The sequence below is a fragment of the Juglans microcarpa x Juglans regia genome, chromosome 6D (assembly GCF_004785595.1).
Source record: "Juglans microcarpa x Juglans regia isolate MS1-56 chromosome 6D, Jm3101_v1.0, whole genome shotgun sequence".
Taxonomy (NCBI): Eukaryota; Viridiplantae; Streptophyta; class Magnoliopsida; order Fagales; family Juglandaceae; genus Juglans; species Juglans microcarpa x Juglans regia.
In genome coordinates this window covers 8,097,158-8,122,731 of record NC_054604.1, presented here as the reverse complement: position 1 = coordinate 8,122,731, position 25,574 = coordinate 8,097,158, and the positions used below count along the sequence as shown (strand labels likewise).

The 25,574-nt window shown below is 33.8% G+C and overlaps 2 protein-coding genes and 1 long non-coding RNA gene across 3 annotated transcripts; 1 reads left to right on the top strand and 2 right to left on the bottom strand.

Annotated features, from left to right (window-relative positions):
• Positions 1-12,365: 12,365 nt before the first annotated feature.
• On the bottom strand, positions 12,366-25,162 carry LOC121234259. Its single transcript, XR_005934350.1, has 3 exons — positions 25,152-25,162; positions 21,536-21,538; positions 12,366-12,494 (listed from the first exon to the last, which is right to left on the bottom strand). It is a non-coding gene; the product is annotated as an uncharacterized LOC121234259 (long non-coding RNA).
• On the bottom strand, positions 13,296-17,744 carry LOC121234232 (centrosomal protein of 63 kDa-like). The gene is given in 8 exon segments (XM_041130100.1): positions 13,296-13,410; positions 13,501-13,668; positions 13,814-13,949; positions 14,497-14,891; positions 14,893-15,098; positions 15,793-15,895; positions 16,700-16,759; positions 17,607-17,744. Coding segments are annotated over 8 exon segments (1,206 nt in total). The 5' UTR covers positions 17,688-17,744; the 3' UTR covers positions 13,296-13,353.
• Positions 19,765-20,413, top strand: LOC121234251 (LYR motif-containing protein 4). The gene has a single exon (XM_041130128.1). It carries the CDS (start codon positions 19,919-19,921, stop codon positions 20,204-20,206), a length of 288 nt encoding a protein of 95 aa, XP_040986062.1. The 5' UTR covers positions 19,765-19,918; the 3' UTR covers positions 20,207-20,413.
• Positions 25,163-25,574: the final 412 nt, after the last annotated feature.

The window sequence follows — 25,574 nt, the reverse complement described above, 5'->3', positions numbered from 1 at the left end:
AAATTGCTAATTCCTAATATTAATACTATTATATAGTCTAATATATTATTTATTTATAACTAATACTAATACTCTAATATTTACGCTTTTTGTATCAGAGTCATTGGTGATTATATTGTTACATTATTATATTTTATTGTTATCTTGTATGTTTTCATCATATTTATATGCAGTTAATATTTGTGTCCTTTGTTCATGTGAAAGATAGTGATCCCATCAGCTTTTCAATTGGCTAGTAAACCCTGTAACAATAATATGTGCTACTTGATGATCAGTTTTTTTATTACTTTTATAGACGTTAGCAATCATAATCATTTCTTGGAAATGGTTTAATATTTCATACTCAGATAATTCATCTATATTTCATTCATATAATACATCTAGTGCGAAAGCAGATCTTACTGTATTTTCTCTTTTTTCAAATTGCATATACGGTGGAGTAGGTCTCAGATACCAATTATGAGTAATAAAAACATGATGTTTAGAATCTCTAGCTGAAAAATAGAAGAAGAAGAAGAAATATATCAATTAAAGGAATCAAGTTTTTCAGAACAATCTTCTGTTAGTGAATCTGAAGAAGATGAAGTACAGATTTACAATTGTCTAAATAAGGATAATTGTATTTATAACAAAACCATTAATGTACTTTCCAAACAAGAAGATATTATATTAGAATTAATTGACAAAATTAGTGACCCTCAAGAAAGAAAAAATTACTTAGAAAAATTGAAAGATACTTTAGTCAAAACACTTCAATAACATCTTCAGCACCTTACAATTTTTCAAAAATAGTAGGAAGATGTAAAATAAAAAAAAAAAAAAAGCAAAAAATTACAGTATAAGATCTACAGCAAGAAATTAATGAGATAAAACAAGAAATTTGAAATTTGAAAACATCTAATCTTAAACTAGAAGTTTCAAATGAAGAATTATTACAAGAAATTATACAATTAAAAATAGATAAAAACGTAAATAAAAAACATAATAAAGAACAAGGAGATTGTTCAACAATAGTTATAAAAGACGAAACAGATAATTTCATTAATATCCTTGATAAGATAAATTTCTAAAAATGGTATACTGAAGTTACAGTCTCAATTAGTCAAGAATTTTCTTTCATCACAATTGCCCTATTAGATACAGGAGCAGATTTAAATTGTATACAAGAATGATTAATATATTTTAAATATTTTGAAAAAAAAAAACATTATCCTAAGCTAATGGAACAAAATTAAACATAAATTATAAATTATCTAATGCACATGTTTGTAATAATGGAATTTTTTTTAAAACAACATTTATTTTAGTAAAAAATATTAATACTAAAGTAATATTAGGAAATCATTTCTTTTCCTTACTCTACCTTTTCTATGTAATAGAAGAATGAATCTCTATTAAAATCTTTGGACAATAAATTTAATTTAAATTCTTATTTCCCCCAGTATCAAAAGCAATTAACTCTTTAAATGAAGTCTCATTAACAAGAGAAATTAATTTTTAACAAAAAATGGAATTAGAAGAAAAGAAAACCAGATAAGTTTCTTAAAACAAGAATTAAAATATAAAAGATTTCAAGAACAATTAAAAGATCCGTTATTAGCCCAAAAAATTAATAATTTTAAAACTATAATTGAAAATGAAGTATGCTCTAACCTACGTAATGCTTTTTGAAACAGAAAACATATAGTTGAATTACCCTATGAAAAATAATTTTCTGAGAAAAATATTCCAACTAAGACTAGACCTATTCAAATGAATAATGAATTATTAGAATTTTGTAAAAAAAAAAAATTAATTATTTACTAACAAAAGGATTAATAAGGAAAAGTAAATCACCATAGAGTTGTGTTATCTTTTATGTTTCAAAAAATGTAGAATTAGAAAGATGAATTCCTCGTTTAGTCATCAATTATAACTCTTTCAATAAGGTATTACAATAGATTAGATACTCAATTCCTAATAAAAATATTTATTATCCCGACTATATAATTCTACAATATTTTCAAAATTTGACATGAAAAGCAGATTTTGGCAAATCCAAATTGCTGGAAAAGACCGTTATAAAATAGCATTCACAGTTCCTTTTGAACATTATGAATGGAACGTTATGCCCTTTGAATTAAAAAATGCTCTTAGTGAATTTCAAAATATTATGAATAAGATATTTATCCATTTCACTCATTTTTCGATAGTTTACATAGATGATGTATTAATATTTTCTTCATCTATTGAACAATATTGGAAATATTTAAATACTTTTGTTCAAATTATCAAAAAAAATAGATTAGTTATTTCATCACCAAAAATAAAATTATTTCAAGACAAAATTAGATTTCTTGGATATGAAATTTATCAAGGAACTATTACACCAATTATCAGAGCAATAGAATTTGCTAATAAATTTTCAAATGAAATAAAATATAAGCAACAACTACAAAGATTTTTAGGAAGCCTCAATTATGTTGCAGATTTTTCTCAATCTCTCAGGCCATTATGTAAACCATTATTTAAAAGATTAAAAAAGAATCCACCCCATGGACAGAAAAATATATAAATATTATAAAACAAATTAAGACTCATGTTAAGAAATTATCATACTTAGGACTCATTTCTTCATAGGTTAAAAATTGTTAAAACAGATGCCTCTGATCTTGGTTATGGAGGAATTATGAAACAAAAATTATCAACTGATTCGGAACATATTGTTCGATTCCATTCAGGATGTTGGAATCCTGTCCAAAAGAATTATAGTACTATTAAAAAAGAAATTTTAACTATTGTATTATGTATTTCTAAATTTCAAGATGATTTGTTGAACCAAAAGTTTTTATTTAAAATAGATTGTAAATCAGCTAAGGAAGTTTTGATTAAAGATGTAAAAAACCTGATTGCCAAACAAATATTTGTTAGATGACAAACTATATTAAGTATTTTTTATTTTGATATTGAACATATTAAAGGAGAATCTAATTCTCTTCCTGATTTTCTAGCTCGAAAATTCTTACAAGAAAAATCATGTCAACCTCAAAGTCAAAAGTAAAGTCCAAATCTTCATACGCATAGCCACCATCTCCTCATTATCCTTCACCTTGTCCTTCTGCAACTCAAAAACCATATACGGTATTGGGATCATTACCACAAAACATTAGACCGTCTTACAATTCATTTTCACCATTAGCCTCTCCAAAATTACCAACCTACTCTAAAACGGTTTCCCCTTCTTTCTCCTCTCCTTCCCAAATTATTAATTCTCCATTACTATCTCTGTCTTTTTCATCTCCTATTATCATCAAATCTCATTGGCACCCAGTCTTCCCCATCGAATCTAAAATTCAACACCTGTCTGACCCTCAAAAATTACTTGATGCATTTATTTTACCAGACTGGCATTATGTTCTACAAAATATTAAGAAAATTCAGCATTTTTATGGATTCATATTAGTAGACATCGACTCAATTATTCTCTCTAAAATTCCTTGTTCTCTTCAAATTCAACATTCTCCACCTACATCTCCAATTATTACTTTTTATAAAGTTGTCATTAAACAGGTTCTCACTTTGGAACAATGGAAAAAAATCTCTATTTAACAAGAAAATTTTTTCATCCTTATGATCCGTTGTATTATGATTATTATGATTACCAACAGGCATGGATAAAAATGTTCTTAAAACAAAATAAAAATTTGCATCATTCTTGGTTTCTTCATTTTGACAAATTACAAGAGATCAACACACTCTCAAAATGATTTTTACTATGGTGGGAATATTATAGACCCCAACCTCTTCTCCTTCCTCTCCTCCTCCAGGAAAGCCTTCGAATTTTTATTTCGCAAGACGACAGCCCACCAGTATTAAGTCGTTCTTCACAACTTCTTTTCTTTCTCAAAACAAAATTAAATTGGATTATGAAATAGGAATACGTTATCAAACTTCATCATTCTCTCAAAGATTTCATATATACAAAGAGAAATAAATAAATTAAGAACTTATGGGAATACCACCGGGACCACTCTTAAAGCCTTCCAGTATGAATAGGCTGACCATCGATTTTTCATGGCTTACCAACACACCAATATACTTCATTCTCTTTTGTTATAGGTTATCTTTGTAAAAATCTGTATTAGTGATTTCTTACTCTCTTTTTTTTTTTTAACAAAGCAAGGATCCTTAAATAATTTATTACGCTTTTAATTTCGTTTCTTAAGAAATCGCAATCAGCTTCATATAATTCTATTATTGCTTGTCTACTCTGATATACATGATATTTAAACATCATTAATATATAATCTTGTCTCATTAATTGTTGTTTTCTCTTAAGATCCTTTATGTTATCATCAAGTTTTCTAATTCAATCCTTAGATTATAATCTAGACATTTTAACTCATATATATCACAAAAACCAACACTATGAGCATAATAATAATCCATCATAAAATATGTCATTCAAAGTTGAGCAATAAAATAAAATAGCAAGATAACAATAAAATATAATAATATATAGTAATACTAATACTATCACTATAATACTATCAATAATATAGTTATAATAAATTAAACTCACTATAACAATTAATAAATACTAATATATAGTTATTCTAATCACTATAACTAATAGTCTAATACTAATATTTATAATAATATTAAGAGTCAAATACTATATTACTATTAGTAGTATACTTTAAGTCTATGTGTAAATTAGTATATAAATCACAATACTAAATAATAAATTACTATACTAATGCTATCACTATAATACTATCAATAATATAGTTATAATAAATTAAATTCACCATAACAATTAACAAATACTAATATATAGTCTAAATCATTATAACTAATACTAATATATAGGAAATTAGCTATGCTAAATTGCTAATACCTAATATTAATACTATTATATAGTCTAATATATTATATAGCTATAACTAATACTAATATATATATATATATATACTAATACTAATAGTCTAATATAGCCTATAGTTATACTAATATAATTATACTATATTGCTATAACTAATACTAATATATATCTATACTAAAAGTCTAATATTAATACTATTATATAGTCTAATATATTATATAGCTATAACTAATATATAATTAATACTAATATATATACTAATACGATTAGTCTAATATTAATACTATTATATAGTCTAATATATTATATAGCTACACTAATATATAACTAATATTAATATATAGCTATACTAATAGTCTGATATTAATACTATTATATAGTCTAATATATTATATAGCTATAACTAATACTAATAGTTTAATATATATACTAAATTACTAATACTAATAATCTAATATAGACTATAGTTATACAGTATACTTATACTAATCTATATTAAATCACTATAACTATTAACTAATACTATACTAATATAGTTATATTAAATCACTATAAGTCTATAACAATTTCTTTAATAGGTTAAATCACTATAACAAAATATATATATATATATAACTATATATGTAGTTATATTAATCTCGTAACTTCCTATACACTTTATAACTTCACTACAGTTATATATTATAACAAAAATATAATCTCGTAACTTCCTATACATTAATAAGATTAGCCTATAGCTCTCGCTCTCTCTCCTAGAGTTCTTTCTGCCTCTCTCAGTAATGTTTCTTGCCAATCCACTACACACTCTTGCAGTCTCAGTTGTATTTTCCTTATGGATATGGAGCAGTTGATTCATCAAACAGAAACCCTTTCTTGGGAAGATTTAAATCTATCTCTAGAAAATGAGTCTGCTAATGGTGATCCCGAATTAGCCCTCATCGGTAGAATAGTTACGACTAGACCACTGAAAAGAATCTCCCTACATGCTTCCTTCAAAGCTACTTGGAGCTTCTTTAGCAAGTTCCACATTGAAAATCTTGATGTAAACACTTTCCTCTTTACTTTCCAAAATGCCGATGACAAAAAGCGAATTCTAAGCCAAATTTCTTGGAACTTCAAAGGGCATCTCCTCATCCTCAAAAACTGTCCTGCAGAAACCACATGGAAAGAGATTCGTCTCAACACATCACCATTCCACATACAAATCCATGGACTAACCAGAAACCACATGACAGAAAAAAATGCTTACAAGATAGGAAATGCGCTTGGAACTTTCCTAGGAGTGGATGTTGATCCTCTCTTTGGATTAGCTTGTAAGAAATTCATCAGAATAAAGGTGGATTTAGACATCACTAAACTTCTGAAGCAAGGACTATGGGAACCAAGAGAAAACAATTTTAACCCATGGGTTTCATTCAAATACGAATGTCTTTCTGATTTTTGTTATGTTTGTGGAAAGATTGGGCACTCTCAAATTTTCTGCAATTCTCTAAAGTCTAACACAGAACAAATGCCATTTGGGCCTTGGCTACGTGCAGAATCTCCTAGTTTCATGACAGTCAATCCTATTCACCGAGGTCAAGAAAATATTCCTAGAATCTCCATGGATTTCTCTCCAGATGAAGAAAGGATTCAAGAAAGAAGGAACTTCCAAGACATTGAAATGCTGGAAAACAGGGGCTTTGATTCGTCGGCCCTTATCCTACCAATTTTCCCTCCAAACAAACAACCAACAGACGATTCAAAGGGAAAAGGGAAAGCTGTTATCAATGAAGAAGACCTCTCTGTAAGAGGAAATTTGTTTGTTAGAGGGAAACTGGGAAATAATTTGGATCTCCATCAAACTAATAATCGGACATTCCTCAAAGACTACTCATCCAAACCTCCGATTAGAGTTAGTTCTCCCTATGAGCTTATTTCCAGCACAAATCCAATCGAGTATCAAGCAGATGCAAGCGGCAAACACAGTGGAATCTCCAAATGCATTTTAGCGGAAAACCTAATGAAAATACAACTCACCTCCCAGATGTTGCCAAGGAATAGGGAATCTGGGCCAAAACTATCAACCCCAGCCCCTTGCAGCGGCGTATTCAGCGGAGTTCAAAGCAGCATCTTTCACGACACTCACAGTGGCATCCTTAGCAACGCCCTCAACAAAGCCCACAGCAAAGCTCACAGTAGAGCCCTCAGCGAAGCCCACAGCGGAGCACTCAGCGACGCTCATTGCAGCGGCCTCAGTGAAGCTTTTAGGGGCGCCGCAGCAGGTGAAGTCCCCCTGGATTGGATGGTGAGGATGGCCCTGTCGACTGTAGCCTACAGTGACCCTCAATCTGCAATAAATAGCTCTCCAACAATTGGAAATCTCTCATTCACTACGGGTGTTAATTCCCCTCCACCACAGGGCCCACGCAAGAAAACAGAGAGTTTGAAAAGCCCACTTGAAGGTATGGGCCATAATAAAAAATGGAAGTCTGGTCCCCCTTTTAATGCTTCAAGCCCGTTGGATCCAAAACCAAAGCAACTAGATTTTGTTCCTTCTATTACTTATCATCCAGTTGTCCTTAGTCCTCACTCGGCAGACTCGAGGCCCAATATACGTCTGGTAGAGTCTTCGCTACAGGTCCATTCTCAAGCAGGTGCTCAGGATAATTCAACTTCACTAATCCCCAACAAAAGGGCGGCACCTTTAACAGACAAAGGCTCTAATCCTCCAAGAACAAAATTGCAAAAAATACTTGAGGTAGATAACTCACAGACAAATGCTGGAGATGAGGAAAAAGAAGCGGCTGGGTTGTTACTTTCTATCAAGTCAAAAGGACCATCATCTGGTAAGGTTAAAAAAACAAAGAAAGTTGCAAGATCAAAGCCATATACCAGAGCTTCATCCAAGCCATCACTATCAGGAAAATCCAAGAAAGCTAACGAGGCGGGCTCTACCATGCCTCCAACTCTTCCATGAAGTCCCTGATTTGGAATCCCGCCCTAAGGCAATTAGAAGTTTAAGGGTTTTTATAAATAATTTTAATCCGGATATTATCTTTTTGTCGAAAACCATGGTGTCTACTGATAACACCTCTACTATTGTAAATAGTCTGGGTTTCCACCTTTTTGTACACATCCCCGTCTTAGGAAAAAAAAGAGACATTTTGTTATTATGGCGACCGGATGTGGATATTGAACCGGTTCATATTAATGCTAATACTATCTCTATTTTGGTTTATTCTAATCCTCTCAATAATCCTTGGTTAGCAACTTTTGTTTATGCCCCAGCACAATGGCAACAAAAAGCAAAATTCTGGACTCATTTGGATTCAACTCATGGCTCCTTTAAGGGACCATGGCTCTGTATTGGTGATTTCAACGATTTATTAAGCCAACAAGATAAATATGGTGGCAGACTAGTTATGTCCACATACATAGGCGCCTACAAAGTTTAATGGATTCTCATGACCTCACTGATATTGGTTTATTGAGACCTACCTTCACATGGACTAATAATTGCATGGGAAAGGCAATGATTAGAGAACGTTTGGACCGTGGTATAGCCAATGTGAATTGGCGCCAACTTTTTCCAGATGCCATTGTTCAACATATTGTCTCTTCAACTTATGATCACAACCCCCTCCTGCTTAACACTATGAAGATAAGGAAGAATCTATCTCCATTTACATTTGAGGAATTCTTGACTCGAGAGCCATTCAGCAATGTTATAATTCAAGAGGAATGGAACCATCATTTCTATGGGAACTCTGCTTTTATCATGTGCAATAAAATCAAGGAAACAAAAAAGACACTCAAGCATTGGAATAAAATCCATTTCGGGAAGATTCAGATCAACATCCAGCAACTCGAGTCAAAGAGAAGCAATCTCCAAAGTAATCCGCCGAATCAGTGGAGCTTACAAAGGGAAAAGTTTCACCACTACAAGCTTCAAGAACAACTCAAAAATGAAGAAACTCTTTGGCGACAAAAATCAAGAATCAATTAGCTCACAACAACTAACCTAAATACAAAGTTTTATCATCTGTCAACGACTATTCGCCAAAGAAGAAAGGAGATCGACTCAATCAATCTAAGACCAGGTAATTGAACAATGGATCAAGATATCATTAAACCTACTTTCATAGATTATTTTAAATGTATTTATACCTCTACAAATCCTATATTCCCGGAGCATCTGGAAAACTTTTTTGAAAGACAGATTTCAGAGGATGAAAATAAACTCTTAATAGAGATGCCTTCAGAAGGGGAAATTCTTGGTGCACTCAAACAAATTCCAAATCATAAAGTACCAGGACCTAATGGGATGACAGCTCTTTTCTATAAACATTACTGGCATATTATCAAAAAAGATGTGGTCGCGGCGGTTCAAAATTTCTTCAGAAGCGGGAAACTTCTTAAACAAATAAACCACACCCACATAGCCCTCAACCCAAAAATAGTAAACCCAGTTTCCCCTCAGCATTTTCAGCCAATAAGTCTGACAAATGTCATTTATAAAATCATCACAAAAATTTTAGCAAACAGACTGAAAAAATCCCTTCCATCCATAATTTCACATTTCCAAATTACCTTTGTCCCTGGTCGCAATATCAAGGAAAATTCTATAATAGCCCATGAGATGTTCCATCACCTAAAGCATCACAAGGGGAAGAAAGGTCAAACAGCTTTAAAGCTAGATATGGAAAAGGCTTTCGACTTTATTGAATGGGATTTTCTTTATGCTGTTATTAGAGTTCTGGGTTTCAACTCTACTTGGATAAATCTTATTAAAGAATGCATTTCTACAGCTTCATTTTTTATCCTCATTAATAGATCTCCAAAAGGTTTCTTCAAGGCACAAAGGGGTCTTCAGCAAGTGACCCTGTCTCGCCCTTTCTGTTCATCATTTGCACGGAGGTACTTTCAAGGCTATTGGCAAGATCAAAAGAATTGAAAAATTTAGAAGATATTAAAATCAACAAAGATAGTCCCACAATATCTCATTTTCTTTTCGCAGATGATTTAATTATCTTTGCAAAATCAAAAAGAAGATCGATTCAGATGATCAACAATACTCTGGATAAATATCAAGCTTGGTCTGGCCAACGCATCAATCAAAGCAAATCCTCTATCTACATTACTCAAAATACTAGTCAAGCAACAAGAAGAGTAATATCAGAGAATATGCCATACAAAGAGTCTTCCTCAAAAATAAAATATTTGGGTATGCTGACAACTTTTGGCTGATCCAGGAAAAAGGACTACAAAGACTTGATGGGGAAATTAATAAAAGGCTGGATGGTTGGAAATAAAAAATGCTCTCTCAAGCTGGTAGAACGATGCTTATCAGATCAGTAGCAAGCGACATCCCAACATATCAAATGTCAACACATATGCTACCAAAATCAATTTGTAAAAAACTTAACTCTAGTTTCAAAAAATTTTGGTGGGGAAAATCAAATGACCAAAAGCAACAGCTATACCTAAAGTCATGAAAATCTATTTGCCAACCAAAAAATGATGGTGGGCTGGGATTAAGACTGATGGAAAATATGAATGTGACCTTGATGGCGAAGATAGGATGGGAAATGAGCCAACCAAGCAACAATATCTAGCACAAGCTTCTATCCAAGAAATATTTGAAATCAAGCATCTTCGAATTAGCAACCAAAAAGATAACTAATTCGAGTCTTTAGAAATGATTTTTAAAGACAAGACCGTTACTGGAAAAAGGTACATGTTTCAAAATTGCAAATGGTTTGTCTGTGAGAGCTTGACTAGATCCCTAGATCCCAACTATGGAAAACTTTAAACATTTTCCTCTCACCCACCCAGCTGATCTCTCGACTACCCTCAAGGTCTCAAATCTGATTATTCAGAATGACAAATCTTAGAATCTCTCATTGCTAAACTCTCTATTCCAACAAGAAAGCATAAAGGAAATCCTTAAAATTCATTTACCCATCTCCAATCTAGCTGAGGAATGTACTATTTGGACTAAGACTCAAAATGAGATTTTCTCAATTAAAAATGCCCACCATCTTGCATCAAATATCGCAAACTACTTCAGAGAAGCGATTCCAGATATCTCATGGGGGAAATTTTGGAAATTCAGGATCCATGACATGCACAAACTCCTTTTATGGAAAATACTTTGAGATATTTTGCAAACAAGAAAGCGCCTCAAAAGGTTCATTCCGGACATTCCTTCCATAAATTGTCCACTCTGTGATGAAAAAAAAGAGACTCTCCTGCACCTATTCATTGAATGCCTCATAACCAGAATTCTCTGGAGTTGTAGTAGATGGCCCTTTCTATCTTCCCTGGTGGTAAATTCAATGAAGGATTGGTTCCAGATCATACTATATCCCCAGAAAAAACTCGGTCTTTCATCCCAGGAAGATCACCCGTTCAAAGTTTTTGCTGGTCTGACTCTAGATTTCATCTGGAGGCTCTGAAATGACTAAGTCCATAATTGCAAGGAACTCTCACCTCACAATCTTTCACAACAGCTGAATCTCTCTTATCAAAAAAATCTTCATGCATGGAAAGAAAAACTTGAATCCAAAATAGAGAAGGAATGGCAAAAACCTCACACGAATCAGATATGTATTTCTTTTGATGTAGCTATCAGGAATTCTTTCTATTTGGCTTTAGCTGTAAGTAGAAACTCAACAGGAGAAGTCATCAAAATGTAGACTGAGACAAATTTTTCCACAACCCCGGTAATGGCAGAGGCACTTGCGGCAAAGTTAGCTCTCAAAATGGCAAAACACCTCAACCATCCTTTTACCTCTCTAGTAGGAGACTCTCAGTTGGTGATTTCTTATATTTATAAAGAAGAATAGATCTGGCAAATAGCACCTATCTCAGAGGATATCGCAAACTTTTTAAAATCCCACTCAGACTATAACTTTCACAAGATTGATCGATCTCAAAATCGACTTGCGCAATCGGTTGCGCAATAGGCAGCTATAAACTCTTTGTTTGGTAGCATTCCATTAGATATTATTCCTTCTACTATTTTGTATATTAATAGCGAGAAAGACCCTCCTTAATAGTTGCGCAATAGTTTTTACCTATTTATAATATGCAAGCTTGCTTAGAAAGGGAGAAAAAAAAATTATAAATATTATTATATGGCATTAAATCACTCTAAGAAACGGTGCCGTCCCCCCCCTCCCCCAAAACCAAATCCCTCAGATTTCGTTCCCCCCAAACCCACCCCGCTCCCCCCCCTTCCGGGGCGAAAGCTTTGTTTTACTTGCAGTTTCAGTTTCCCACCCCCCCCCCCAAAAAAAAAAACCAAATCCCTCAGATTTCGTTCCCCCCAAAACCACCCCGCTCCCCCCCCCCCCCCCCGGGGTGAAAGCTTTGTTTTACTTTCAGTTTCAGTTTCCCACCCCACCCCCCCCCCCCCCCGGGTAGAAACCCTAGATCCGCCCCTCCCTCTCCAGGAACTGCGCCACACGTAACAGGCTAACAACCTTCGTCGCATCCTCCAATCCCTCCATCGGCACCCCTCTTTTCCTCACTCTCCGCCTCTCTGCGACTCACGGCCTCCATCTCTACCCTCTCACAGCCTCTCTGCATCCAACGTTCCCGGCCTCACCTCTCTTCCTCACTCTCTCAGCGTCTCGCACAGCCCCTGAAGCACTGAAGCTCTATTTGTTTAATCTGCAATGATATGTTTCGGTTGCGGGCTTCCTAATTTTTTTTATTTTTCTAGGACCATGCTAGCCTAAAGCTCTGTTTGTTTTGTTTGATTAAGCATCTGAGATTCTGAGTTGAATGAAAGCTTTCAAGTGGCTTTTTCTCCATTGCATATCATCTGTTTTAAACTGATTTTATCATCTACATTTGCATATCATTATCATCGATTCATCTACTAAGTCAAAAATCCCATTATTCTCTTGTATGTTCCAAAATAATTTTATCATCAGCATAAGGAATAATAACATATAAGAAATTACTTTGAAATTAACACATGCATGTAGATAGGAGACTTTCGTATATGGATCGGGTGAAGAAATTAATTGGAGCTTATAATATTAATATAAATATATATATATTCTAACATATATAAACCCGTACTTTGACACTGAATGAAGCAAAATATAGTAGTTGGACAGGTTGCCTCCATTAAGCTCCCCACCTTTGATTTAGTTATTAATAATTATATAGTTATAGCTGCTTTTATTACTATGTTTCTTTTTGTTACTACATATATAAACCGGAAAACCGGACCGAAAACCAATAAAACCAAAAGTACTGATTTAGGAGGATAATCGGTGCGTAATCAATTTTGAAAGATACAAAACTGGTACATACTGGTTTAATCCTAAATTTTGTCCAAAATCGGACCGGACAGGACCGGTTACACCCCTAGTTACGCTACTTTGACATTGAGAAGAATAGAAAATTTAGTTGGGAACCTTAGAGTGAAAAAACACACCTGAATAACTTCTTCCACACACAGATCCTCAGTCCTTTTGATAACACAATCTCTATGCTTCATGGAGATGCCCGACAGCAGCAAATGATTTCCTCTTTTCTTCTTGGACCTTGATCACAAAACAAGATTGTATCTTTTAAGCCATAAGACTATTCCCTATGAGGCTGACAAGGAAGATTGCAAATATAAACATCAATACCTGTGCCTCTAACTCAAAAACTCTCTGTAAAGCTGCCTGTTCAATGTAAGCACGACGCTTGCACTCTTCTTCAAGCAAACCTGTAATTTGGTACCTTAGCTCGGCCATTTCTTGTGCTAGGTCCTTTGCTTCTTCTTTTGCTTTCAACTTTTCCTCTCTCAATTCTTCCTAGAAACCATTACCGGATACAATCAAGTCATGTAACCTTGAAGTCCAGAAAGGACAAAAGCCTAGTGCACTGATCCCACTTGAAACATACTGCAATTAGTCATTTAGATCATATCAAAGGCAATGCTTCCACATATGGTCATACCTTAAGTTGCTTCACAAGACATTCATATTCTTGAATCTGTCTTGACATATTCTCCATCTTCGTTCTTGAATCGGCATCAACTCTGCACTCCTTTGCCAACGGTGAAAGGAGTGGACCTAAGACTTCTCCACAAGTGCTTCAAGTATTATCCAATTATTAGTAAGGATGTCAAAACATGAATTTTGACAGAAAAAAAAGTGACAGATATAAATGTATGCAATAATTTAATAAGCTGTTAGGACTTTGAAAACAAAACTTACTGCATCAATTTCTTCTCAAGACAACCATAACAACAATCTCTTAAAAGAACTTTTTTCAGCAACCTTATAAGACACTTATCGTATCCAAAAAACTTCAAAAGAGGACCATGTTTAAGGCCTAAATAGTAGTGCAAGGTAGCCAGATGAATCAAAATTGATGATTTATAATCTATTGAAGAAGAAATTTCTTTCATCTTCTAAGATCATCCCTCTTAGATTGTGCCTTTTGCAAGTTAAAAACATATAATTTCAAACATCCATCCCCCACCCACCCAAAAAATCATAATATCATTTTTCGTTGTCATTTCAAATTTCCCCTAAAAAGTGGACTGGAAAAAAGAGGTTTCTTCCCTCTACCACATTACAATGTTTTTGGACATAAATCACACACAAATTAATGCATAATTATACAGTGTAATGTACCCGAATTCTTTTAATATACTAAGCTTATCCTCTGGCTTGCTCAAGCAGGTTTGAGACTTCTGGTGGGATCTGTCCTTGTTTTGCAGCCATTCTTCAATCCCTTGACAAAATAGTCTAGCATTCTTTTCAGACATATCAAGTTTCTCTTTCAGTTCCTTATTTTCCTCACCCAGAGATTCAATAATTTTCTGTGCATCCTGAAACTGAGCCTCAAGCTCTTGAATCATCCCATTCATCCTAGCTCTTTCTTCAGTAGATTCCTCCTGGATTTTATTAGCCTCAAAGCAACTCTGTTCCAAGGCCATGATATCAAGTTTCATGCTTTCTATTTCACATTGAGACTCTAATGCCATGGCTGCGATGGATTCCTCTAATTTCTCTATGCATGCATGAATCTGAATTTTGTAACTCTGCTTCTTTTCTATCTAGTTCCTGCAGCAAGAGCAAGCGCTCTGAATCAGACCTCTTTAGCTCCTCCCTTGACCTGTCAACTTTGTCATGTAAATCTTCAATGTCTGCTAATTTCAGCTCAAGGCTGTGTACATGCTCTATCAGCCAGTTCACCTCCGTGTTCCTCACATTTAGTTGATCCTGCAGGTAATCTGTGATGAAGCTGTGATTGAGTTAAAGAGCACCTTCCATCAATGTGCATATGTTGTTACATTTTCATTGACAAATACCATATGTCTTAAGTAACCCATTGGATGGATGAAAAATATTTAAGGAAAAGTTTTTAACTCTATGAATTATATATTATAAAAATATCCAATGGTTGAACACAACTGATCTTGTTGGTGAAACCAACATATACATGAACTGCTTTCCCCTAAACTATGCACAAATTCTACATGAACTATATAGAGAAGAGAGGGCATTAAGCCCTACCTCTAGATATGATTTTTCAGGATAACTAATCAGGGAATAAAACTCAAGAGTTGAACATAACACCCAAATATTTATCCTTGCATAGGGTTATCCTAAATCACCATGGCCATGTCAAAGTTTCCTCAGGGTTATGTAAGGAGAAAGAACTACAAAACACAAAGACACAATAGATATGTTGCCCAAACAACGATATAAAATTTGAGTTTCCACAACAACAGAACCATAGAGCAAGTGAACGTATTCCAAAACAAAAAAATTCTTTTACACATAAAAAGGTTAGCGCATCTTAATATTCTTTTGATCAGAATGGCATGAAACACATTCCTTAAATAATAAAATGAAAATTGTACAATCAGTTAAAATGATGGACAACCTAAGAAAACATGTATGTATAGATACAAGAATAACTACCTATTTCTTGAGAGCAGTTCAATAGCTCTTTTTCCAACTTTTGAATGTGTTTCTTGTCTTCTGAACGAGCCTCTGACAATGATTTCACATGTTGTTCTAGTCTCTGCATGAAACAAAAGTCTTCATTTGCTATGATGAAATTAAATGCTTGGTGTGTTTTGGGGCAGTGGACAAGATTTATTGCCATGAGCCCATTTTAAAAAAATAAAATAAAATAAAATAAACCTATAAAAAACCTATAAAAAAAAAGTCTTCATTGATATTCTGCCAGAATATATTCTTCTTGTTAAACATAAACTTCTTTATTGAGCGAAGAAGAGGAATGGAACAAATGGTTAAAACCATCTTTTGTTTCTTTTTTTATGTCCTTTTATTCGTTTTACCTTTTTTGCCCTCTTTTTGACCTTCTGCTTCAAATGAGGGGTTTTCATCATGTTATTTTGAAAAGTATCAGAAGACAATTTGTGCACAAATTGGAGTATAGGTATATCTGCCTTGGACACTCTTTGTCCAGCAGCTGACTTGCAAATACACAGTATCAAGTACAACAATATGGTTTATAATATTTACTGGGTAGATTCTTCAATCTACTTTTACATGTCACAACCCGAAAAATGCAATTAGAAGATTGGTATGCAAGAGGCTATGAGAGGTTCAACCATAACCACCCATGCAGTGTTTAATCTTGACTAGTTCCTCTATTACAGGACAATGTGAAAAACAATGAACTGAATATCAATAGAAAAATAAACACATCAAGAGGCCATGGAAATGGGAAAATAAGGATTTCCATGATTCATCCAAAGGAGAAAAATCAATGACTTCAGCTTATAATAAAATAAAATAAAAATTCCTGTTTCATAACCTAATGGAATTGAAAGAAAACCATATCGCATCCAAACATTACCCGAATCAGTTCAAAGCTTTCAGATTGAGAATCTTTCAGCATGTTCTTTTCTTTCTTTAACTGCATGCAAATAGAGAAGTATATAGATAGATCAATAAGAGGATGAACAAAAATCAATTAGAATGAAAATTGAAATTTATACATATTAAAAAATTCAATTACTAACAAATAGCCAACGGCTCGTAAATATTACTAAACCAAAGTCTTCTGAAAAAGGACAAGTGGCCACTTCTTTTTCTTCTCTTTCTTTTTTCAGCTCTCAATCATGAATACTAAACTCAGAAATGATTGTAGGAAAATGGAAATGAATGGCTCATTCGATAATGTTTACAACCTCAAAATGTTCCTTGCAAATTGTTCTTTGCTAGACTGGGGTTAACATGGACAATGCCGAGAAGGGTGGTCGAGTTTCTAGCAAATTGGAGAGGCCTACATGGTAACTCACAAATCCTAGTAATTTGAAAGATGGTTCAGATTTGTCTATGGTGGTGCCTTTAGAGAGAGAGGAATGAAAGAAGTTTTAGAGGTCGCAATCTGTCAAGGGATGAGCTTAGAATGTTTTTCTTTAATATTTTATTTCATTTGATCGATTGTGATAGATTTTAACAGCCTAAATATTCATGACTTTCTTGTATTTCTAGACAATCATGCATAGGTGTTACTCTTGTATATTTCCCATGTACTTAGACTATGCATATTTCTCTCATCAATAAAGTTCTTACTTACTGATAAGAAAAATAGTTGATGGTGATTTTGATATACAAGCAAATATAAATTAATGACAAGAACTCAACTTAAAAACTATATGCTTGCAATACTCTCAGACAATCTTAAAGCCACAAATTGCAACTCCTCTAACATCTTTAGAATTATATTTAAAAGTAGATACAATAGGCACAAAACATACCTCTCTACATCTAGTCTCAATCTGAAAGAGTTCCTCGATGTCAGAAAAGTTTTCAGTGTCCGTCTTTGTCTGATGTGACATATGTGCAAGAAAAATATAGACAGATGTGCAAACAAATAAATACCTGTATCATTTCTTAAAAGATTAAGTCCATCCCTAAAAATTAGAAGAGCAATACATGGCATCATCTGTAATAAACAAATGATGAACTTAGATGATGCAACATAAAGATAATATGCAGCGTAATTGTGTAACCTTTCAATGAAAGCCCAAAAAGTCCAAAGTTGCTTTCTTTCTTTGGAACGCCACCCTTGGAAAGATCTTGACCACGGATAATTTGAGGAAGAAAGGATGTGTTGTGATGGATTGATGCTACATATGCAAAAAGAATGGAGAATAGGTAGATCATCTCTTACTACATTGTGACGTAACAAGGGTGTTGTGGGATGAGATCTTTTGGAGGGTTGGTGTTGCTTAGGTAATGTCTATGAGGGTGGTGGATTTGATGGGCTGTTGGAGAAAATTGCAGGGCTGTCATCAAGTGGCAGCAGTATAGAAGATGATTCCATTGTGTATCATGTGGTGCATTTGGATAGAAAAGAATGCGCGCTATTTTGAAGACAATGAACGCACAGTGATGGAGCTAAAGAATTTCTTTCTAAATACCTTATTACTTTGGTTTCCTGCTATTGTTTTAATTGGGAATAATATTCATAACTTCTTGTCTTTAATTCATCGCTCTTAAAATGTATTTAGGTATTTTGTGGTATACTTCATGTGTGCATGATTTAGGTATATTTCATTCATATTAATAAAATTTAAAAAAAAAAAACCCAAAAAAAATCCAAAAAAAACCCAAAAAAAAACCCAAAAAAAAAAAAAACACAAAAAAAAAAGAAGCTAAAAGAGCAAAAATAAATGTGAGTAAGTTGATTATATTTGTCATCCTAAGTGCAATCACAGTCCATTCACCTTTTCACAAAATGGGGACAGCATTGATAATGAACATTCTTTTAAAAAAAAAAAATTAAGCGAAAGAAAAGAAAATTTACAAATTGAAAAAAAAAAAAAAATTCCCTTCCACGCAATGACATGAGATAAAATCCCCCCTCCCAAAAAAAAAAAAGTGTCGAAATATTTTCCCAATTTTATCTAAATAAGGGGAAAATTGTATGAATCGCAGCCACCTCCCTCAGGCATCACGAGTCGCAGCCTCGCCGTTCAGCCGCCTGCCGCTCAGCCTTCTCACGGCGTCCCACTCCCAGGCCATCTCTGAGTCTTCATCCTCAACCCTGTCGCACGAGTCACGGCCCACGGGTTCGTTCTTCTCTTCTCTTCGCACGAGTAACTGGTTCATTGAATCGTTCTTCTCTTCTTCACTTCTTCTCCTCAACCTGTCGCCGCTCTGCCGTCTCACTGCAGGTTCGTTATTCTCTTCTTAATTTTTCTTTGTAAGATTTTAGATTTATAATTTGTTTGGCACATGTAGACTATTTTTGAACGTGGTACCTGACAATTTACGAGGGACATATCATGAGGAAGAGGAGACATGTCGAACGAAACTATTACCTAATTCCACCTAAGTTTTTAGGACTCGATTGTTTTCAGAGATGAGATGAGATTAAAGTTAAAAAGTTGAATAAAATATTATTAAAATATATTTTTTAATATTATTTTTTTTTTGAATTTAAAAAAATTGAATTGTTTATTTTATTTTGTGTGAAGATTTAAAAAAATTGTAATGATGAAGTGAGATGAGATAAGATGTTTCTTGAAAACAAACGAGGCCTTAGTGATTAATCAAAATCTATTAACAAAACTTTAAGGGCTAGTTTGTTTTTAGAGATGAGATGAGATTAAAGTTAAAAAGTTGAATAAAATATTGTTAGAATATATTTTTTAATATTATTTTAGTTTTGAGATTTGAAAAAGTTGAATTATTTATTTTATTTTATGTAGGAATTTGAAAAAATTGTAATGATGAAATGAGATGAAATGAGATGAGATAAAATATTTCCTAAAAATAAACGAGGCCTAACTTTTGTGATAGTTAATCGAGGATGCTCTTAAAGGCAAAGAGAGTTTCTTAGAACCACGAAGTAAAAATACGGTTGGAAGATAACAAGGCTCACTGAAGAGTTGAAATTTTAAAAATTAGGTCAATTGTTTCTTTTACAATCTTATCTTCTAGGCCGTCCAAGTTTGGGTTGCTTCGGGGTTAGGCCCAGCCCAAAAAGAAGGAAAGCGAGCCTACATTAATCTCTATATGTATCTCTCTCTCTCTCTCTCTCTGTAAAATCAGTGGAGAATTAATGGCGGCGGCGGCAGCAGCAAGAGGGGTCCCGACAAGGTCGGAGGTGCTATGGCTGTTCCGGTCTCTTCTACGCACGGCCCGGCAGTTCAGTGATTACAACATCAGGGAGTACACTAAGCGCCGAACCATTGACGGGTTCCGCCTCAACCGGACCCTGTCCGACCCGGATTCGATCACCTCCGCCTTCTCCGACGGCAAGGCCCAGCTCGAGGTTGCGAAGAGACAGTCCATCATCTACTCCCTCTACGCCCCCAAGGTCAAGAGCATCATGGACCTCGAATCATGAAAACCCCCATAAGTTATGATTCTATCTTGTTGCAGCTCTCGAGGACAGTTGCCTTTTAATTTATTGTTGTATTTATGTATTAATTTATGGGTTCTGACTTGGGATTTATGGAGGTTTAGGAAATAACTGGATTTTGAGTTTCGGTTATTGCCATGCTTTTTTTAGTAAGTAATAATTTCTATGGTTTTTATGGCCTTGATAGCTTAATTCTGTGACCCATTTGAACGAGTTAATTATTGATACTTGGAAATTTGTCTACGATGATAGAATTTGCGGGGTTTTTTTGTGAGTGATAGTTAGATTGTTTATAGTGTTTTTTGGGGTTTAGGATGATGATACATATGTGTGTATGGTAATTGGAAACTCAAATTGTTGAATAAGATGGTTTGTGAGAATTTTAAGCAAAACAATCAAGTTTACATCTCGTTTGCTGATGAAATTATAGGAATGAGATATGTTCAAGTAAATATTACCAAGGCAAAATCATTATTTTTAAGCTATACAAGAAGTTTTAGGCCGACTGTTTACTGAAAAAGGAATACAGGGTTTTTCATTTTAAAGCTTTTTTTCTTTTTCCTTATAATATGGTACTTTTTTGTTTATAATTGTGGATGTTGAACTCTTAGGGTTAAGGATTAGACTCTAAAGCTGGTAGTTTCAATCCTAAGTAGAATGTCCCTAAACATTGGAGTTTCATAGAAGTTAGATGAAATATCCGTGTACTCAGCTTGGGCAAGTGAACTTGATTGTTTTGCTTAAAATTCTCACAAACCATCTTATTCAACAATTTGAGTTTCCAATTACCATGCACACATATGTTGCATGATTACAACTCGACATTATAAATCCTTAAACTATTACAGATAATGAAAATATTACAATAACTTTTGAGCATGTTCTTGAACCAAACATGTTTTTTGCAATGGAAATTCTAGAAACTTTCATACACCGTCGCTACTAATGATAAAATAGAGAATCCAACACAACCTTCTCTTCTATTGTTGGGAATAGAATTGTCATTGATGTTCAATTAAATCTACTTGTAATTGATGATGTGCTAAGCTGTCTTTAATTTTATGGTGGCGTTGAATGAAGTTGATAAACTTGTTTGTTGGATTCCACAACAATTCTGGAATATCATCATCAAGTTGATCATATTCCATGTTCAGACCCTGAATATCATCACGCTCGTCCTCAATGATCATGTTATGTAGAATAACACATATTTTCATTATATTTCTTAGGTCATTATATAGATGCTCCTTGTTGCTACTTGTTCTGATGATCTGATCAGTTTAGCTCCTAAACTATATTCAAATTGCTGTTAACTCCCTGAATGTCTAATTTTAGTACTGACTTGAATAGATCTCCATATATCATATTGAAAGAAATTATCAGAAACTCAGTAGGAAATAGACAGGTTTTTTCCGTGACTATTGAGACATGGGGAGGCCTATGCCTGGCCTTATGATTAGGAAAGTGTTTTAGACATTACAGGAGTGCGTTCTGAGTAGAGTTTTCACAATGTGTAGCTTGAATTTTTTTATCTTTTCTACATGAGATCTAATTGGTTTCCCACCTTCCAAAACCAAGACCATCCGCTGTTTTTCGGGTCAACTTGAACCATCCTGACAGCTGATTAAACCGCTCTTTAATTGGTTCTAGTTGGCTTGAGTTGGGCGGACTGGTCGGATTTTTGGATTTTATGCACAAGCCTATTAGATGCTTCATCTTGTCCTATACTCCCGTTAGGGCTCGTTTGTTTTTACAATTCATCTCAACTCATCTTATCTAATCATTATAATTTTTTCAAATTTCTACACAAAATATAATAAACAATTCAATTTTTTCAAATTTCAATTCAACTTGTTCAAATTTTAAAAAAAAATAATATTAAAAAAATATATTCTAATAATATTTTATTTCAAACTCATCTTATTTCTAAAAAGGGTAGGGGCGAAAACTGGAGGTTGCTTCCCTACCTTGCGTGACCATAGTAGTATCTTACTCGGGAACTAGATAGTAAGGGCGTAGACGGTAAGAAGTTGCAAGCGTTCCCTCAAGTTTGATTTGTCATAGTTTAGATGCCAATAACACTAGAGAATTTAATGAATTCTTAGGCGGCTGATATTGATAGTCTTAAGGTGAATTCATATTTAGATTTGAACCAAAGAGTTAGTACATGCCAAATCACTTGGGAGTAACCCAATGACCATTAAGCCACCATCCTTGGTAGTTATGCTCCAGTTAGATTGATTGCAAGTAGGACGGTAAATACATAAGACTACTTGACAAGTCACTCAAAATTGGTTTAATTAAACTTGAGTTTGGCTCGATTTGCTTATTAAATGTGTTGTTTGTGAACACAAAATTATGGTCAATTATTGAACGATGCAACTCATATCAAGTTCAACTCAACTCGTATAAATTTATATAAACTCAAATAAAGTCATATATATTATTTTTATAGTATTATCTCTATATTTATGATAATATTTTTAATATTTAAAAAGATTAGAGCATGTTCTTAATACTAAACATGTTACTTGAATCATTATAAATATAATCACTTATAAACGTATAAATAAATTTTATAAGGATATTAGTAAAAAGTCAAAATTTGTTTGTTAAAATTTATAGATAAAGTTATAAAATACAAAATAAATAATCTACTTTATCAAAATGAAATAGCACGTGAATAATTTGGAACTCGCTCAAATATCAAATTAGGTATTTATGAACATAGAATTTAACTCCATGAAAAGCTCAAGCGCAACTTGTTAACCACTGGTATTAGCCGGATAGAGGTTGCGTGAAATTAAATGTTGATGGAGGATCCAATGGAAATCCGGAAGAGTAGGGGGAGGTGGAATTATTCAAAATCATAAGGGTGAGGTTTTGGAGGGCTTTGTTCATTCATATGGGCATGCTACTAATACTATTGCTGAATGTCGTGCTCTTTTGGATGGTCTCCGAATGTGCAAGCAAATGGAATTTCGGGATTTAGTGGTGGACTCAGATTCTCAAGTGATAGTGGGGTGGTTGGCTTTGGGGGTGTGTAAGTATTGGTTTTTATGAAATTTTTGGGAGAAAATTACAGACCTTGTTTCTGAGCTTAATGTCAGGTTCCACCATATCTTTAGGGAAGCTAACATGGTCGCCAATTTCCTAGCTAAACAAGGGACTCGAGGACTTAACAAGGATTTTTGTGGCGAGAATTCGGTTCAAGGAAAATTCAGAGGGCCTATTCGTCTCGACAAACTGGGTATGCCATATTTTAGATGTTAATGTTTGTGGGGTCTTTTGGTGTTCGTTTGGTTGGGGTGGGGTTTTATTGGCATTTGAGTTTATTTTTTGATTGATTTTGTAATTACTCAGGTGCTCTTTGAATTTTTTTACACAGTATTCCTCCGCCATAAGTGAGGATTATTGAATAATATATGAGAATGAATCACTCTTAGACATGTGATCTCGGCTCTTTTAAAAAAAAAAAAAAAAGCTTCGTTAAAACATCTAGGAGGCTAAAATATAGCCAATAATTGTTAAAATGGGTGTGCATCGGTTCATCTAAAAGTTGAAATATTACATCTAGTTACAGTACTATGATAAATTTATTTGTTATTGTATTCCAGTTATTTAATAAATTATTAGGACTGTTTATCTAGGTCGGATTTTTTCAGGTCCGGTCCGTCCAGTTCCAAGTTTCAAGCCGGAACTCAATACATCCAGTCTAGATACCAAATTTTAAACCTAGAACCCCTTTTTTTTTTTTTTTTCAGTTTGAATGTTTTGATATTCAAATGCTTTTTAGTTTGAAGCGCTGTCTTTTTTTTGTTTTGATGAAACCAATGCCTATCAATTGCCTTCAAGCTCTCCTTTGTTCCAGCGTCTACACTCACGTATAACTGCACATGTCAAAAAGTTGAGCCAAATATGTTCGCAATTAGTTACAAAACTTGCGAAGGTCTTCGATGCTAGATTTTTTAAAATAACGAATTAAATTGGATGCATTCCTGGGTAACAGGCTTAAGTGCTTCAATCTTTTCAGGAAACTGTTCATTTGTAACTAGAAAAGCAGATATCCGCCGCCGGTGCAGCTTGAAGACAACGCCACCTTGGTTTCCAGATCAAAAAAGACAGGACTTCAAACCAAATCAAAACATTCAAACTAACGAGAGAGAGAGAGAAAAAAAAAAAAAAACGAAGTTCCGAATTGTAAACCCGGGTTCCGTATTTAAAATTCGGATTCATCTGGGTTCCAGTCTGGATTTGACCTGGACTAACCCGGTCTAGGTTTCAGCTCGGGTTTGAAACCTGGGTTCAGTCTAGATATACCTAGGTTCCTGAGCTAAAACCTAGATAAACAGTCCTAAAGATGATTGGTGAAGATCTCTTTAGGCAGACAGCTATACAACATGTATTCTTAAGGATAATGAATATTTTCAATATATAGCTTTAAATAGAGTCAACGTCAATACAATATACAAATCATTGAACTGATTGAAGGCTCCGAAAGAGCTAATATCATGTTACCAAAAGGAACAAAATTTTGAATTGTTGCTTTATATTCTTCAAAATCTAGAAGAAATTTACTCAGTTTGAAATATATTCATCGCATTGGTTATCATATTAAACCTTCAATAAAGACAGTAATGAATATTTACATTACAACAATAAATTTGGACAAGAAGCTCGTATTAAAAAGCTGTCAACTTTCTCTTTCATGTTATACTATACACCATTATAAATAATTAAATCACTTGTTATAATGCACGAGAAGTGTTCTGATCCAAAGATCTTCAATGATTGTTTTGGTCATCCGGGATCAATCATTATGTGTCAAATAATTGACAATTCATATGACATCCATTAAGGAACTAGAAAATTCTTTCACCAAGTAATTATCCATGTGTAGTATGTTCCAAAGGAATGCTAACTATCAGACCATCTCCTTCCAAAGTAATTATTGAATCTCCATCATTTTTACAAAGAATCCATGAAGATATATGTAGACTTATGCATCTATCAAGTGGGTCGGTAAGATATTTTCTAGTTTTAATAGATGCATCAACTGGATGATCATATGTTTATCTACTCTCTATTTGAAATATTGCATTTGCTAGATTTTTTGCACAAATTATTAGTTTACGGACTCAATTTCCTAATTATCCAATTCAAGCTATTTGATTGGATAATGCAATAGGATTTACATCTAAAACGTTTGATAATTATTTCCATAATGCTCTCAACCATGGGGGCGTAGAGGGAGTAGATGACAGACTGTCTCATCGCGACCTCAAGCTAGGCCTTGCCGACAGAGAAGGCGGAGGTGATCGAATCCAGGTCGGACAGGATCTGGTTGAGGCGG

Coding starts and splice junctions, on each gene's coding strand:
- LOC121234251 (XM_041130128.1), top strand. CDS start 19,919: ATGGCGGCGGCGGCAGCAGCAAGAGGGGTCCCGACAAGGTCGGAGGTG.